The 14,330-nt window shown below is 40.3% G+C and overlaps 1 protein-coding gene across 2 annotated transcripts in view; it reads left to right on the top strand.

The window, feature by feature from the left end:
* Nucleotides 1–14,330, top strand: part of mvb12bb (multivesicular body subunit 12Bb) — a 30,927-nt gene that overhangs the window by 9,676 nt on the left and 6,921 nt on the right. For both annotated transcript variants that reach the window (XM_026322324.1, XM_026322323.1), the window contains exons 6-7: nt 90–200; nt 5,898–5,959. In XM_026322324.1, coding sequence (XP_026178109.1) covers nt 90–200; nt 5,898–5,959 — 173 coding nt within the window. The remainder of the gene's footprint in view (nt 1–89; nt 201–5,897; nt 5,960–14,330) is intronic.

Below are 14,330 nucleotides of genomic sequence, written 5' to 3'. Positions count from 1 at the left end.
TGAGGGTATTTGTTTTGTTTTGTTTGTAATTTATATGATGTAACACTAATCTTTAAAACTGTCTCTGTCTCTTCGTCATCTGTACACAGTGACATAAACAATATGGGATTATGGTATCGAAAGGGAGATCTTCCTCAGCATCTGTTGTCCCAGAAAACATACAGTGGAGCTAAGGCTGACATGCCCTCCAACACAGCAAGGTAACATCAGGCCAGAATATTCAGCAGTACCTCTTGAAGTTTCAGTTTCCGCCTTGCTTTCTTTTTGATTTCACTCTCAGTGTCCTCTCAAGCTGTTGTTGCACTTCCGTACCATATGTACAACAATGAAGACACAAGCAATTGATCACTCCTGGGCAATCTGCCGTAAAGGTTGTGGCTGGACAACGAGGTAGTGAGTGTGAACTGGGGAGACAGGCTAACTAGACAGGATCCCTTGAACAAGAACATAAGTTCAATGAGGGCTAAACTCCTACTATTTGTGGTGTGTCCCAGGAGGCAGAGGCAGGTCGCTCTTCTGACTGTGGTGACAGGAGTGTTGTTCTATGCAGACAAAGAGGAGGAGATGTAGCCTGGAGAGGGAGCGACAGCTGCAGAGGAAGGGAGGAGAGCTCCAAGATCTCTGCCATGCTCAGTGTGTGTGTGTGTGTGTCCTCTTCTGCTCATGATGCTTGCACTTCCTCCACCTCAGGCCTCAGAGTGAATTGAGCAACCCTTTGTACTGTGTCCAGATCAAACAACTCAAATATTTATCGCAATGAAGAACTTGGGGATTTCCACAGTAAATTGTAAACAAACAATTGAGACTCCTTCGGTGTGGTGGTGCTGTGGCGAGGGAAGCTTGGCACGGGGTGCTAATGGTTTTGCCAGCTTGATGCTCTATGCTTTGCCATCCTGTGCTGAGCTGAGTAAAAGCCGTTTAAAAACCACAACAGGCCAGAGTGGTGGATGCCAGCAGTCGTATTCAAAGTAGAGTTTCTGTTCACGTGTTCACTCAGTATGACAAGAACAACAAAATGGATAGTCGGAATTCAAAACCCCAAGTTCAAACTGCAAGGAGTTTTGTGAATTGTCTATATTTTGGAAGCCAATGGTCAATAATCTTTGATGTGCTGAAGTGATGGCGAAAGCTCAGGTCCATGTGTGCGCCTTACCGGTAATCCTCAGTTCTTTTGAAGCCCACTTTCAAGTTGGTGAGGCTCAGAGGTTGGAATAAATTGCACCTCGAAGCGACTCACCCCGTCTTGATGCCTGCTGAGATCACAGGCTACTGTTTTTGTATTAACATTAAAATTCATTCCACAGTCGGGAGAGTCTCCTTTTCAGAGTATTTCCATCCATAATGCACTGACACATAAGGACGGGATTGTGGGCAATTTAGATATTGGGAGTTCTTTGACTATTTATCTGCAATCCTTTCTGTGTAGCTACATGCACTTTAGACAGCCATACATACAGCCATAAATATTTCTGTAGATTCTTTAAAGTCACAGATTAGATGGGTTGACACTATGATTTATAAACAGCCCCTCAAGACTCTGTGATTACTTAAGTAAGCACAGTACTACAGTGTAACTGTCTGTGTAGTATCACCCCACAATACTTTATTCATATTCAGCAAGAGAATATTCTTTTCTCCATGCCTCCTTCGGGCTATCTATAACAACTTTATGGCCTTTGGAGAATAGCACCTCTTAAATTTAAGTGCTCTTTACAGTCAGTGGAAAAGATGTTTTAAATACAGTCAATAATGTGTAAATTTTTAATGACCCTTATAATTTTGAAAGCTGCAGTGATCCCTCTCAAATGTTACGTTGCCTCAGGCAGCAAGAGCTTGTTAGAGTTGTGTACAAATGTAAACCGCAAATCAGGCTTCTCAGCAGCACAGAGCTGCAGTACATGGTAACTGCAGGGCGTTGCATCATTATAGGATGCTCAGTTATTGCATCAAGGCTAAGGTGTTGTATTTAAATGGTTTGTGTATTGTTTGTCATATAAAACTATATCTGCAAGTCTTGAAAACTTTTAAAAAGTTAAAGACGACATTTTTCCTTTATCAAATGAGCTGATACTTCTTTTAAATAATTCTGCTTTTTATGAAATGTCAAAAAGTAATGGTAATTGCTCATGAAAATTTCCTACAGCTTATGATGGTATCAGCATACTGTTCTGTCCATCCAGGAGTCCAAAACTTACAAGATGTTTAATTTTCTACCATATTTAACACAGAAAAGCAGCAACATGTACAATTACATTTGAGAAGCTAAAAACAGCAACAGAAGTGATTAATCAAATGCCAAAATAGCTGACGATGGATTTTCTTTAGGTCGACTAATTGATTAGCAGCTCTAAAAGAATGAATTATTTTTAATTGGTTAATCCATCCATCCATTTTCTGCTGCTTATCCAGGTCCAGGTCACACTAATTAAATTAATTATATGATGAGGGATTTATTGTCATATACTGCTGTGGAGAACTGAAAAATTTGATATCATAATAAAGGATTCTAGTCAAGAAACCATATAAGAAGGAATCCTAGGAATTAGCAAAATACAGTGAAGTAAAACACTAAACTTAAAATAATTATTTCTTATTGGCCCAGGCTGTTGCACCATATTGAGCCACTAAAACTGTTAGGGTGAAGGTCTGTTGAGCAGTCTGCTATGCAAATGCATTTGGATCTTGTGTGTTTAATGTCTTTTTATCAAGTTTGTCTAAAGCATTTCAACCAACAATCGTGTTCTGTTTTGATTCATGGCTACAGCTTGATGTCTACCACTTTGGCCTGTTCTCTGTCAAGACCGACCGTATCGGCCACTTCTGACTTTATAATGTGAAAAACCTGCACCATCCGGTCAGCCTTTTAATATGTCCAGTAAAGTATCGCCCATCTTCCTACTCCTGCCCAACGCTGCCATTTGTTCTCCTGATAAAACTGTCATTGCTGAGGCTGATATCTGACCTCTACAGTGACTGCTAGCATAAATTAGCCTTGTCCTAATATTGCAATTTCTTTCGCTTCACTCAGAATCAAGGTTTTTGACATTTCTCTTAGAATAATAGGCTATTGTACACACAGACCCTTTTTAAATCAAATTGTAGAGCGATAAAAATGTCAAGGCCGAGTATTTTTTTTTTTCCTCATCGCAAAGCTGGCTCTTTCTTTAACATGTGAAACCTTGAGTCATCAGTGTCAGAATTGGCATGCATATCAATACGTTTTGGATTGCACTGTCTTCTACCTGTGACACTCCACACATTGCTGCGGCTCTGCAGGAGTATTGTATCAGCTTTCATTGCACGCTGGTTAACCAAGACTCCCCACTGCACACGACTCCTGAGAGAAAGAGACACTGTGACTGTCAGTGTGTCGCCTGACAGATTTCCCATCTGAAGTGTTGAAGAACAGTCATTCCCAGCTCAATCTTACTCATTACTTTGTTGTGTTCGGAAAAGTTGCAAAAGTAGTGGAGATCAAGCAAAGGGATGCAGAGCGGTGCCAGGAATGATCGAATGATCAGCTAAGATCTGATGGGCTCAGACTGTTCGGTGATTTGCCTGCAAATTCAGAGAGATCCTCTTTTCAACACCTGACACAGAGCTTAAAGGAGGATAATGATGGGTGAGAAAGCAGCTCCCACAAAGCAGCACTGTCGGCACATAGAGGAAGGTGTGGATATGTTGTCACGGGAAAGGCTGGATGTGTGTCAAAACAAGAGCTTCCAGCTTTCTGTATCGCAGCTCTGGCTCTTCAGTGATATTACTCTCATCCTCATCTTACCTCTCCACTGACTACTGCTTGTCTGTCCCCACTATCTCTCCCACTTCTTCTCCTCTTCTTTTTTATACGCAGACAACTCTTCTTCTTATTCCACATGGAGCAGCATAAAGAGCAGCACACAAAAACTGTTCAACTGTAATTCATGTTGTCAAGGAATCCTTAGTGTCATGGTTTGCTTTACTGCACTAATATGATTTTGACTCCAGCAGAATTCATGGGAACATAAGACTCTTGATCTGCATTGTAATTGTGTAAATCTTTCAGGCCGTGTTCCCAGTTTTACTATAATTTGATGAGGAACTACACTATAATTGAATATTCAAATTAGGAATATGTGTCACTATAGCTCTCCTTGCCTGAAATGAGGATTAATTGTTGTCAAAACTCCAGTGGCCGACATAATATGAGCCCCAACACTGCTGTTGATTAGCAAATGCTCTTGCCATGTTTTTGTTTTAAGAATTAGTTGTCTAATTGATTTGCCATATGTTACTCTCTCCAATGCACCTAAAATTGTATTTAGAAATCACCAATTTGGATTGAGACAGTTTTGTTTTTCAAACAGATGGGAAAAGCAGCCCTTGAGGTTGCCTGTAGAAAAGAAATTCATGAGCACATTTCCCTGGTTGCACGCCGAGTCTTTGGGATTTTAAGTTACAACTTTAACTCTTTCAAAAATTGCCAGAGTTAATTTTGTTTCTGTTGGTTGTTCTTTTTGTTTTGTCTGAGTACAAATTGAATGACACAAGTGCAGCAATTTGAAAGATGTTTAAACCGTTTCCTTCCACTTTATCTGTCCATGGGATGTCTTTGTGCTTTGAAAGATGTGTACCTTTCTTTCTGAGCTGTGGAATCAACCTTTGCAAGGTAAAAGAAGTCTGTGTTGAATATGGCAATCGTTCCCACAAGATTGATGCCAACCTTTTAAAAATTCACCATTGGCCTGGATTTAACATGGCCAAATGCTGATGTAAATGAGGAGGAGAAAAGTCGACCCTTTCATTGCAAATAAATCTGAGTTGCAGGCTTCAGCTCATAAATACCACAGTCTGTCAGAAGTCTTGTTTTATTGCTCCTGATGGAAATTATTGCATTTATTTATCTCATCCAAAGAGATAAGGCTTTGAAAGCCGCAACTCATGCACTGTACCCTCAGAATATGCAGATCTGCTTTAAATTTTAGGAATTTTGATTTTACACTGCCTGCAAGCAAAGATTGATTGCATTACCAGTAAACAGACCCGATAGAGAACACGCTACATAAAATGCACTTCATTGTTTGCACCTTCACACCTGCTCAGTCCCAAAATCTGTCTTGTTTGTTGTAATTCAGCACCGTCTTCCTGCTTCTCCTGCTTTTCTAATTTGTTCTTTGTCTTTGACAACAAACTCTTACTGTATTCCTGTGTGTCTTCTAATCAAAGCAAATCCCTTGGTTAATGATATTTCCAACTGCTTTGCATTATCATTATAAGATCATTTGTTTTATAATGCCATCCCGGAGCTCATTTTACCTTCAGAGCATGTCATGTTATGCAGCTCTCTTGAAGCTGTGAATTTTTTTTTCCTGCTTGCTGTGGATTTATCGATCCGTAGGGGTGAGTCACGGTGTAATTCATGATAGCTTGATTGATGAGGATTTCAATCTTATATGGTTTGTTAACTTCAACTGCCCACAAACTGCATTCTGTGCTGTTTTCTGTAATACAAGGCCATGAAACGGTAAAAACAGACTTCCCTTGAATAATGGAATCTCTCAGTTCCCCCAGAATTAACAAGATCCTGCTTCAAACCCCAGTTAAAGGTCTGTTCAAGCCCCTGGGCAGCTAAGGCACGGTTTAACTTTTGCCATATTTCTCCTCTTCAAATTCAGCCTGTTATTTCAGTGCTCTGTTTTGCCTTCAGACAGATCAGAAAGCCTTTGTGTAAGAGTGGAGTTTCCATGCCTTAATGCAAAATAAATTATCTTGCGTTCTAGTTGAGTTTCTGAGGCATATATATGTATTTTGAAACGTAAGTCTTTCTGTCAAGTATAAAGTTTGCATGCATTCTGAGTGTTTTTAATATAGTCACCAATCAAATAGTGTTAATCAGTTGACATTCTTACTTTTTTCAGCAGAAAGACCACATGCAGGCCTGACTATGAGCAACATAGCAGTGGGAGCCACACCATGACAGGTAAAAGCCCTTACACTTTCGATGAATGTAAGTCGGTACCATTTATGACAGCCACCAAGATCGTTGACTGAAGGCTGCAGATCACAGAAAAAGCTGTGTTTTTGAATAAAAAGTTCAGTACTTCAGAACATATGCTGTCAATGCTGTACTGCATGTCTTTATAAACAGATGTGCCTCTACCTATACATGAATATGGCTTCTTTTATACTTAATCTACAAGTGCTCCTAGATCTCCTCACTGATGGATACTGCACAGAGCTTTACTTAACTGAGGGAACGTGACTTCCCAGAAGAGCTCCGTATTGCACTCAAGAGAACATTTAAAAGCTGTCAGAAATGATCCATCACATGCCATACTTACATATGTACCGTGCATGCACTGGACGAATTCCCTTCTCTTTGTCAAGGAGAAACTCGGGTACAGTACCTGGCCCCATGACTAAAACGGAAGAAAGGCTAATTTGTTAGGAAGCAGAGCTTAGCTATGACAGCCTCAGAACCACAGAGTCAGAGCCTGATGAGAAGCTCTAGCCTTAAAAGAGCGTGTGATCCACATGAGGTGAATGAGGCAGGCAGGTTTTTATCCAGCTGGAGAGAGACACCATGTGGTGAGGAGTCTTCCTGCTGCTCCAGCAGAGGTACACCCAGGCTATAGACATGTTACAGCCAGCATTTTTAATACAAATCTAGCTTTAAACAATGGTTGAAAGGTAAACTACATGATAAAGAACTTTGAATAGATAAAATGATTTAAAATTTTAAAGTCTCTGACTCTAAAGCACATATTGTTTTGAAAAAGAAGGAAAAAATAATTTAAACATGTGTGTGTTGTTGTGGCATATAATAACTAAATCAAAACAAGTGTGCAAAGTGTGGCCCTAAAGGAGTAGACATTAACACACAGCTGAATAGATTGTGGCATTTGCTATGTGATTCCTCTACTGGGATGGAGTTTGAGTGATAGTGAAGAACATGCACATACTGTACAGTATGCTGCCAGAAGTCATTATTTATCTCCAGAAAACTGTCCTTTGTTGGTGCATAGATTCTCTCTTTCTTCTGCCTTTATGTGTCCCTGCATGAGTTGGTGAAATTTTAAAAGAAAGTGGATAATAGAGTTAGCCTAAGATGGTTTTTACTTTATTGCTTCAGGCTGTGTACTTGTCAGCCTTACAGCATCTCACTGTGGATGTGAGAGAAGGCAACTTCCCTTCATTAACAATGTGATAGCCTGCAGACCAAGTGTGAGGTCGTAGCCGGCAGCCTATTTGTGTTAATTGTTAGTGCGATGGTAGCTCTGCGTGTGTGTGTGTGTGTGTGTGTGTGTGTGTGTGTGTGCGTGCGTGTGTGTGTGTGTGTGTGTGTGTGTGTGTGTGTGTGTGCGTGAGTGTGTGTGTGTGTGGGGGGGGTGCCTGCGTGTGCATGTTAGTAAGTGTATGTGTGGGCTGACAGCTGGCCAGGTTCGAGTTGGTCTAAAACCATGTGCGCTCTGTCAGGGTTGTACAGGCGCCTTCTTTAGGATTGATGAATTGCCTGCTTTCTTGATTAAACCCTCCGTCACTTCCCAACAAAACAAAAACCCCAACACAAAAAAAAAACCAAGTTGAGGGGAGGAGAGGTAACATGTCTGGGAAATCTGTCATCTGCAGTCACATCATGTACAGATGTGATGTGCAGGCGCTTTGACATTTATTACCAGAATATTAAAAACTAATTCACATTTATTTTGCAGCCCTCTTTCAGATGACAGTTCAAGCTCATTTGAAAAGTTATCAAGTTTTCACAGCAACCCCAACCTTTTGCTTTTCTGTACCAGTGTTTTTTGATCCATGCCAAATCCCTTTGCCAATTTGGTCTATTATTTAAAAATTGACAGAAAAGCAGGTTGTTTTAGAGGTAATTAAAGTTGCATTCATGAAATGTGTCTAAAGAGCACATTCTTAATAAAATTAAATATAAAGGTGTTAAGGGAAAAAAGTCAAAACCTAAAATTAACCTGTGTGACGTTCACTCTGTTGCACTGCAGTCTCTCTTCATTACCTACAGGGCAACATATAGTATTCAGCAGACATTCACCTGATAAAAAGGTAAACGTAATAAAAAGTAATGCATTTACATATCTATCGTATTAATCAAAAATAAATCCTGACATTGGCCCTGATCTAACGTAATATGGAGAGCAATTATTTCCCTATCCATTAGAGGAACTTCAATTAACAGACACCAGACAGTTCATCCTTCAACGGAGGAGGAAGAGGGAACAAAAAAAAGGAGGCTCAAAATTAACTTGGGTTTGCAAAATATCTTGGCAGGATGACAGTGATTTTTGATTTTCAGGAAACAATATTAGAATTCTTATTAAACTATGTGCATCTGCTTTTAATTTGCTGCAAATAATTGGAAAATGCAATGGAGCTTTCCAATTAAAGCTCCACTTTATGCTGTTTAATAATACCCTCATAATATTATAGCTTATGAAATGACAGGTGAGTTGGTATATGAATAAAACATAAAGCCCTGTAATAACAGACAGGAAAAAAACGAGACAGTTGTTGGGGGGCTTTTAAATGCTCGACATAATTTGCATATATTAATCTCCTCTTTTCAGCCTTATCAAGTATTCCACTGTATTTGAAGTTAAAATAGTCGTGACAGGCAGGGGTACGCTTCGTTTTTCCAAGGATTTATTACTTGTATAATTCTGGATCTTTAATAAGCCAATATGACTGATCCTCTGAGTTCTGTGGAATTTGGTTAATTGTTCCAGATGGTGCTCACTGATTATGCAAAATTACTTTCTTTCTCCTCTTTTTCCCCCAACTACACCATTTCTTGATTGACTAACATGGAGAAAAAAGATTATTTTTGGCGCAGCACTTTCATTAAGAGGGTTCTCATCAGGTTTCAAACAAAAGTTCCATCTTATCTCCCTGTGTAGTTCTGGGCGAGGCTGTGCAGAGGGAGGAGATCAGCCGGCTCTTATCTCAAACCATGATGGATTTCAACTGCTTCTGCACCGCTGGGGTTATATTTTAGAATAACACAATTCTTTAGGCTGAGGGATTAAAAAACACAACCCCTGGATAGTGACACAAAAGTTATTATTAGTGTACACCATTCTCTTCTTTCTCTTTTCTCTTCTCTTTCTCTCCGAGAGATTGATGAAATTACTAAGCAGTGGGGTTGGTCCTCGACTTGCAGCTCTGGCTCCATCCACAACTCACCAACATTCTGTTTTGCATCAGCTAAACTGAGCTGAATGAATCATTTATGGAAGTGTTATGGGGGAGGTATGGGCAGATTTACTGCCGAGCTTTTACTTTAGATGGAATAGGATTTCTATGAAACTGATCTTGATGTCTGAAGTAATGCCAAAGCTTACATCAAGACATGAAAGGAACGCTCTTAAAACCCACGTTTTGCTTCTTAATTCCCCTGGTCAGCAAAAGGCAAAGCAGAGAGAGAGAGAGCAAACGAGAGAGAGACACTGAGAGCAAGAGAGACTTACAGCTGGGGAATAGTATTTACACCTAATGCATATACACACCTAATACAAGCACACGTCCTAAAACTGTTTACCACTCCCAGCATATAATGATATATAAGCAGTGCTGAATTCTGCCTTAATATTTTGATGGCTTGTAAATTGTGTGTTCTGTGCTTTGAATTTGCTTTAATTCTGATTTAGGTTTGAGCTATTTGTGTGCTTTCCATGTTGACATAGCAGCATAGTTTTGGCATACTGATTTAAAACATTGACCAAAAAGGCTGTGGACAGAATTCTGTACTAAAGGCAGCTGCAAAATAATGGCCAAAGCAATTATGACAGGTAAAAATGTAAAAATGAAATCAGAAATTGCCAAAAAACCTACTGTATATCAGTTTTGCTAAAGTGTTATTAGTTAATATTATTATTATTGTGTAATTCTCTCTTCTTTTAAATGTTTCTCCAAATCTGAAAAGTTTTTATCTAAACTCGACCTTTGTTTCCATTTTTAGAGCATAGTTTTTCAGTTGTTATGAGGTATTACTGACATTTACATCAGTCTTTTGTTTGATTCTGTAAATTATTAGTGTTATTTTCCAAAATAACTAGATCCTAAAAATCTTCTTATACTTAAAAAGCACTTTTGGATTCTAACAGGTAAGGCCCCCTGTCAAGAAAATCATGGTGGCATTTTTTCTGTTGATATGTCAGAAAATCCTATTGGAGGTTTGGTAGCAAAACATGATCGATCCCAGTGCGATGGAGCCATTAAGTATTTGAAGATCAATCCTGTATAACTCCTAATGGAACTGCCCTCAGGCATTTTTGGACCTTTATTACAGTCAAATAAGAGACTTTAAATTGCTTTGCATTTGCTGGCCAGACTGGACTCTGGAGTCTCATCCCTCATTGCTTTCTAGCCATCCCTGAGATAGAAGTGTGCTCCATTAGTTTCAGTGTCCAGACGTGGACAGCCTCAATGGATGAGCCTGTCATGACTCCCTCATTTGCCCCATGTACAGCAGGGTTTGTTATCACACATCTAATTAGAACTTGATAAAAAATATTTCACAAAAATCCAGTCATTAAATATAGTTTAAGGAGATTTATGGTCAAATATGCCTTAAAGATCTTTTAATGGCTCTGCTGACTTGTTAAGTTTGTAATTAATGATCTCCTAATACATACTGTGGTGTGATTTAGAAAGCACAATGAGATTCTGGGAATGAAGTCGTTTTGGAAAAGGGCATCTGGGGCTCCCAGAAGCTATATTAAATAGTTCTGCTCAGACTGGTTTGCTTAAAGCCATGAAGTCTGGTGTGAAAAAGTTCAAACAACACAGCATTTGTACATAGATGAGACCATTTTTATGGTAGGAAGGTAGTGAACAGTGCATGATTATGAAATAGTTGCTTTGTCATTTCATAATAGTCAATTAGTGTGTATAGAAAAGTTCCGGGTTCCTCTGTAGCAGGTATAAATACACTGTATGATAGTTGTAGTTAAGCAGTGGAAAATATCTGTTTTCCACTAATCCACACAAAGTAAAACTAAAGGCAAGCAAAGCAAACTGTAAATGCATTATGCTAATAACAGTCGGCTGTTTCATCAGGAGACTAATGGTGTCCTTATTAGCATAATTAATGACAAATGGCAGCGCAGCATTGGTGGATTGGTTCTAGGGGATGATAAATTGGTGGATGCCCAGGTTAGTGGCTGCCAAGGAGGCCTCTTTGGCTGTCATCCCTCCTGCTTCCGCTCTGGCACAGTTCATTACTCACCGTGTGAGGTGCCACTTTACATTGCCTGGTACTGTGAGCATGGAGAACTTAATAATACCACCCACAACCACACAGGGTCTGCTGCTTTACCCACAGTCCAGAGGGCAAGTAGCTCAGCAAGGGCTATGGGTTGTGGGGCGGGGGGCAACATGGGAAACATCTCCTGCAGTTGCACTGATCAAAACAGATCATGCGTCAGTCACTACTTCAGGGGACCTGAGGCCATATGACCCAGTCTCCTGTGCTGGTGAGTGTTTCTTGTTAGGATTTCTGGGGCTCACCACATCCCTCGCATCATTATGGGTTAGTTTGCCCACAGAACCGCTAATTAAGAGGGGATTTGTGTAATTGTGCCTTCTGCTGTGTCCCATCCGGCACATGCAATTTACTGTCAGCCCTCTGCCAGCTTTTACACTTGTCCAGAGAGGCGTACCCCATTTATACACACATTCTGCTGCACATTTACCAGCAGCCACAGCTGGGGATCCATGCCAGTGCCATGGCAATGTCTTAAAAGACACTGTGCTGCTGATTAAAGTCTGATTGTCCATTTAATTTCATGAGAGCTCTCAATAGCCAGCCAGCAAAAATGAGTCTCCCAGTATTTCTCCATTACTGACTACTTTGTAAAATAAATAAAACAGACTGGGAATTTTGGCCCTTTACATTAAAAAGCTCATATTACATCTAGATTTAATATGATCTAACTTGCATACATAAAAGTTATCACACATGTCTACACCTACTCGGAGTATTTGGTGTAATGCAGTGGCGTTTGTAGCCAACTCACCATAGGTGTTGCTGGCTCTGCCCACTTTCTGGAAGACTGATGGACCAGTGCCCGACTGGGACTGGCTCCTGGCTCCATACCCACAACCAGATTTCAAGGACTGCTTGTCACAGATGGAAAAGTAAGTGGGTCATTCTACATAAGCTTGCCATTTTGCATCCCTCTGGAGACAAAAAGCTGTGTTCGTAAATATACAACAGTTGCTGCAGACTTCGATGTCTTTATTGTTAAAATTTGTTCAACTATATATTACTAATAAAATGCTGGCATATTTAAAACATACATGTTCTTACAACAAAAGAGCATATTCTGAGATAATACATGAATAAATAATAATTTTCACAAGACCAACAGCAACCTTCTCTCACATAATCAGCTTTTGTCCACTCCCGCTGTTCCCATCTTTTGCACCGTTTCTTTTCTTAAATGTTTAGAATCCAGAGGCTGTAGTATGTAACTTAACCAGATTTAACCCCTTAATGTCTTGCATACTACTCTTAGAAGAAACATTTAGAATTGTTTACATATGTGAAGTTCTGACTGAAATTGAATAAATTTTTTTAAGTATAAACTAACTGACTCGCCATAAGGAGAATTGCAACAGGAGCTTTCGTCCACTACGCCAAGACAGGGGAAATAAGCTGCACACAGCAGGCAGAAACGAATAAAAATAAATGATCAGAAACCCTCAACATCATTTCAGTGAGTTATCTATTTTAGTAGCCATGTTATTCAGTTTGTAGGATGTTAATTGACTCCACAGTAAACATTTAAATAATTCAAAAGTTATACTTCTGCTTTTGCAAGTGAGATTTTTAATATATTGGAAAGTTTTTTTTTTTTTCCCCCAGTCATCTGTCTACAGGGTTTGAAAAAGCAGGAAAAAGATACAAGAAAAAGAATGGGTTTCACAGAGCCATAGTCATTAAAAGAATCTGAAAATAGCTACTCGCTATCATCTGTTCTCATCGCACGGGTCAGGAGCTCTGACACCTCCAAAATTCCTCCTGTCAGGGTAGGGGGCCATTTGTATTCTCTCTCATTAGGCAATTTGACTAATGACCTGCCGTGGCTGCAGAGCTACTGAGGGACCCGGAGCCTTGCGCCCTCTCTCTTTCAGCAGCCTGAACACACACCCTCTATTGGAATGGCACAGATGGCATGCCCGGGCGACAAAATAAACTACAATATGTCTCCGAGATGCTGTCAGGCCTGGGCACTATTTCTCATGTCAGAGCGGGGCTAAGGGCTGTGAGTGGGCATACGGGGTCCTCCTCCAGCTCTCTGTTCATCTACTCACCATTATCTGCAGAGGTGACAGAGAGCAGGGTCTGCAAATAGAATAGCATTTCCATGGTCTGCATAAAGAATTTGCTTCAAATTGAGAGTCACACCGACAGGAAGGGTATTGCAATGTCTAGCCTGGCTAGACAGAGAGAAAAGGCAACATCCCGTTGTTTGGAATATGAAATATATAAGTTTCCAGATAAAGCTCTAACCAGTTTTTTAGCAGCTGTTATGGTATTGAACAATAAAAAACACCCCAATCATGAGTAAAAATTTGTAACAGATGCTCATTCACACTGGTAGATTATTGCCCCAACTGTGACTTTCTCACTTAATTCAGGCCCAAGACAGATTCACCCAAGTAATCATACCAAAAAGAGATCAATGCAATTCTGCTGAATTAGTGAAGTGTAAAATAAAAGTTCATCAACATTCCTAAAGTGTTACTCTTGAGTTGTGGTTCAGGTAATATGAGGTATGCTCGATCACCCACGCATATTTTTCCATCAGTCATTGTCAGACTGTGTGTGTGTGTGTGTGTGTATGTGTGTGTATACGTGTATACACATGTACATGGCCATGTGTGTAAGGCCCCTGGAAATTCAATGTATGGCACTGCTGAGGTCCTGGGTGACAGTACATCCAACAATGGAAGAGTGAGGGATTAGTGCTCAGCCCAGCGTACGAGGGAGCCCTTCCCGCCCTGAAACAGTCATTCATCTGTGCCCAGGGGCTGGAGATGACAATGCAGCCATTGCTCATCGCACCTGACGGAGCCATTAATAAGGCAATGATCCACACGGGGCCTGTGCTGACTCCGTTCTTTACACTACAATCACTCAAGCTACAGGGTCCTCCTTACTTAACGCCACCTCTACGCTCACCGCTGCCATCATCATCACCATCATCATAGTCATTGTACCAAAATTCCTGCCAGATGTTTTCATATTGACTGCACTCACATGCTCCAAATGTCAAATAACTACCCACTCCCCCTCACTGCAACGTGTGAGTTAATGGAGTGTA

The sequence above is a fragment of the Mastacembelus armatus genome, chromosome 9 (assembly GCF_900324485.2).
Source record: "Mastacembelus armatus chromosome 9, fMasArm1.2, whole genome shotgun sequence".
Classification (NCBI taxonomy): Eukaryota; Metazoa; Chordata; class Actinopteri; order Synbranchiformes; family Mastacembelidae; genus Mastacembelus; species Mastacembelus armatus.
This window is presented reverse-complemented; position numbering and strand designations above follow the sequence as displayed.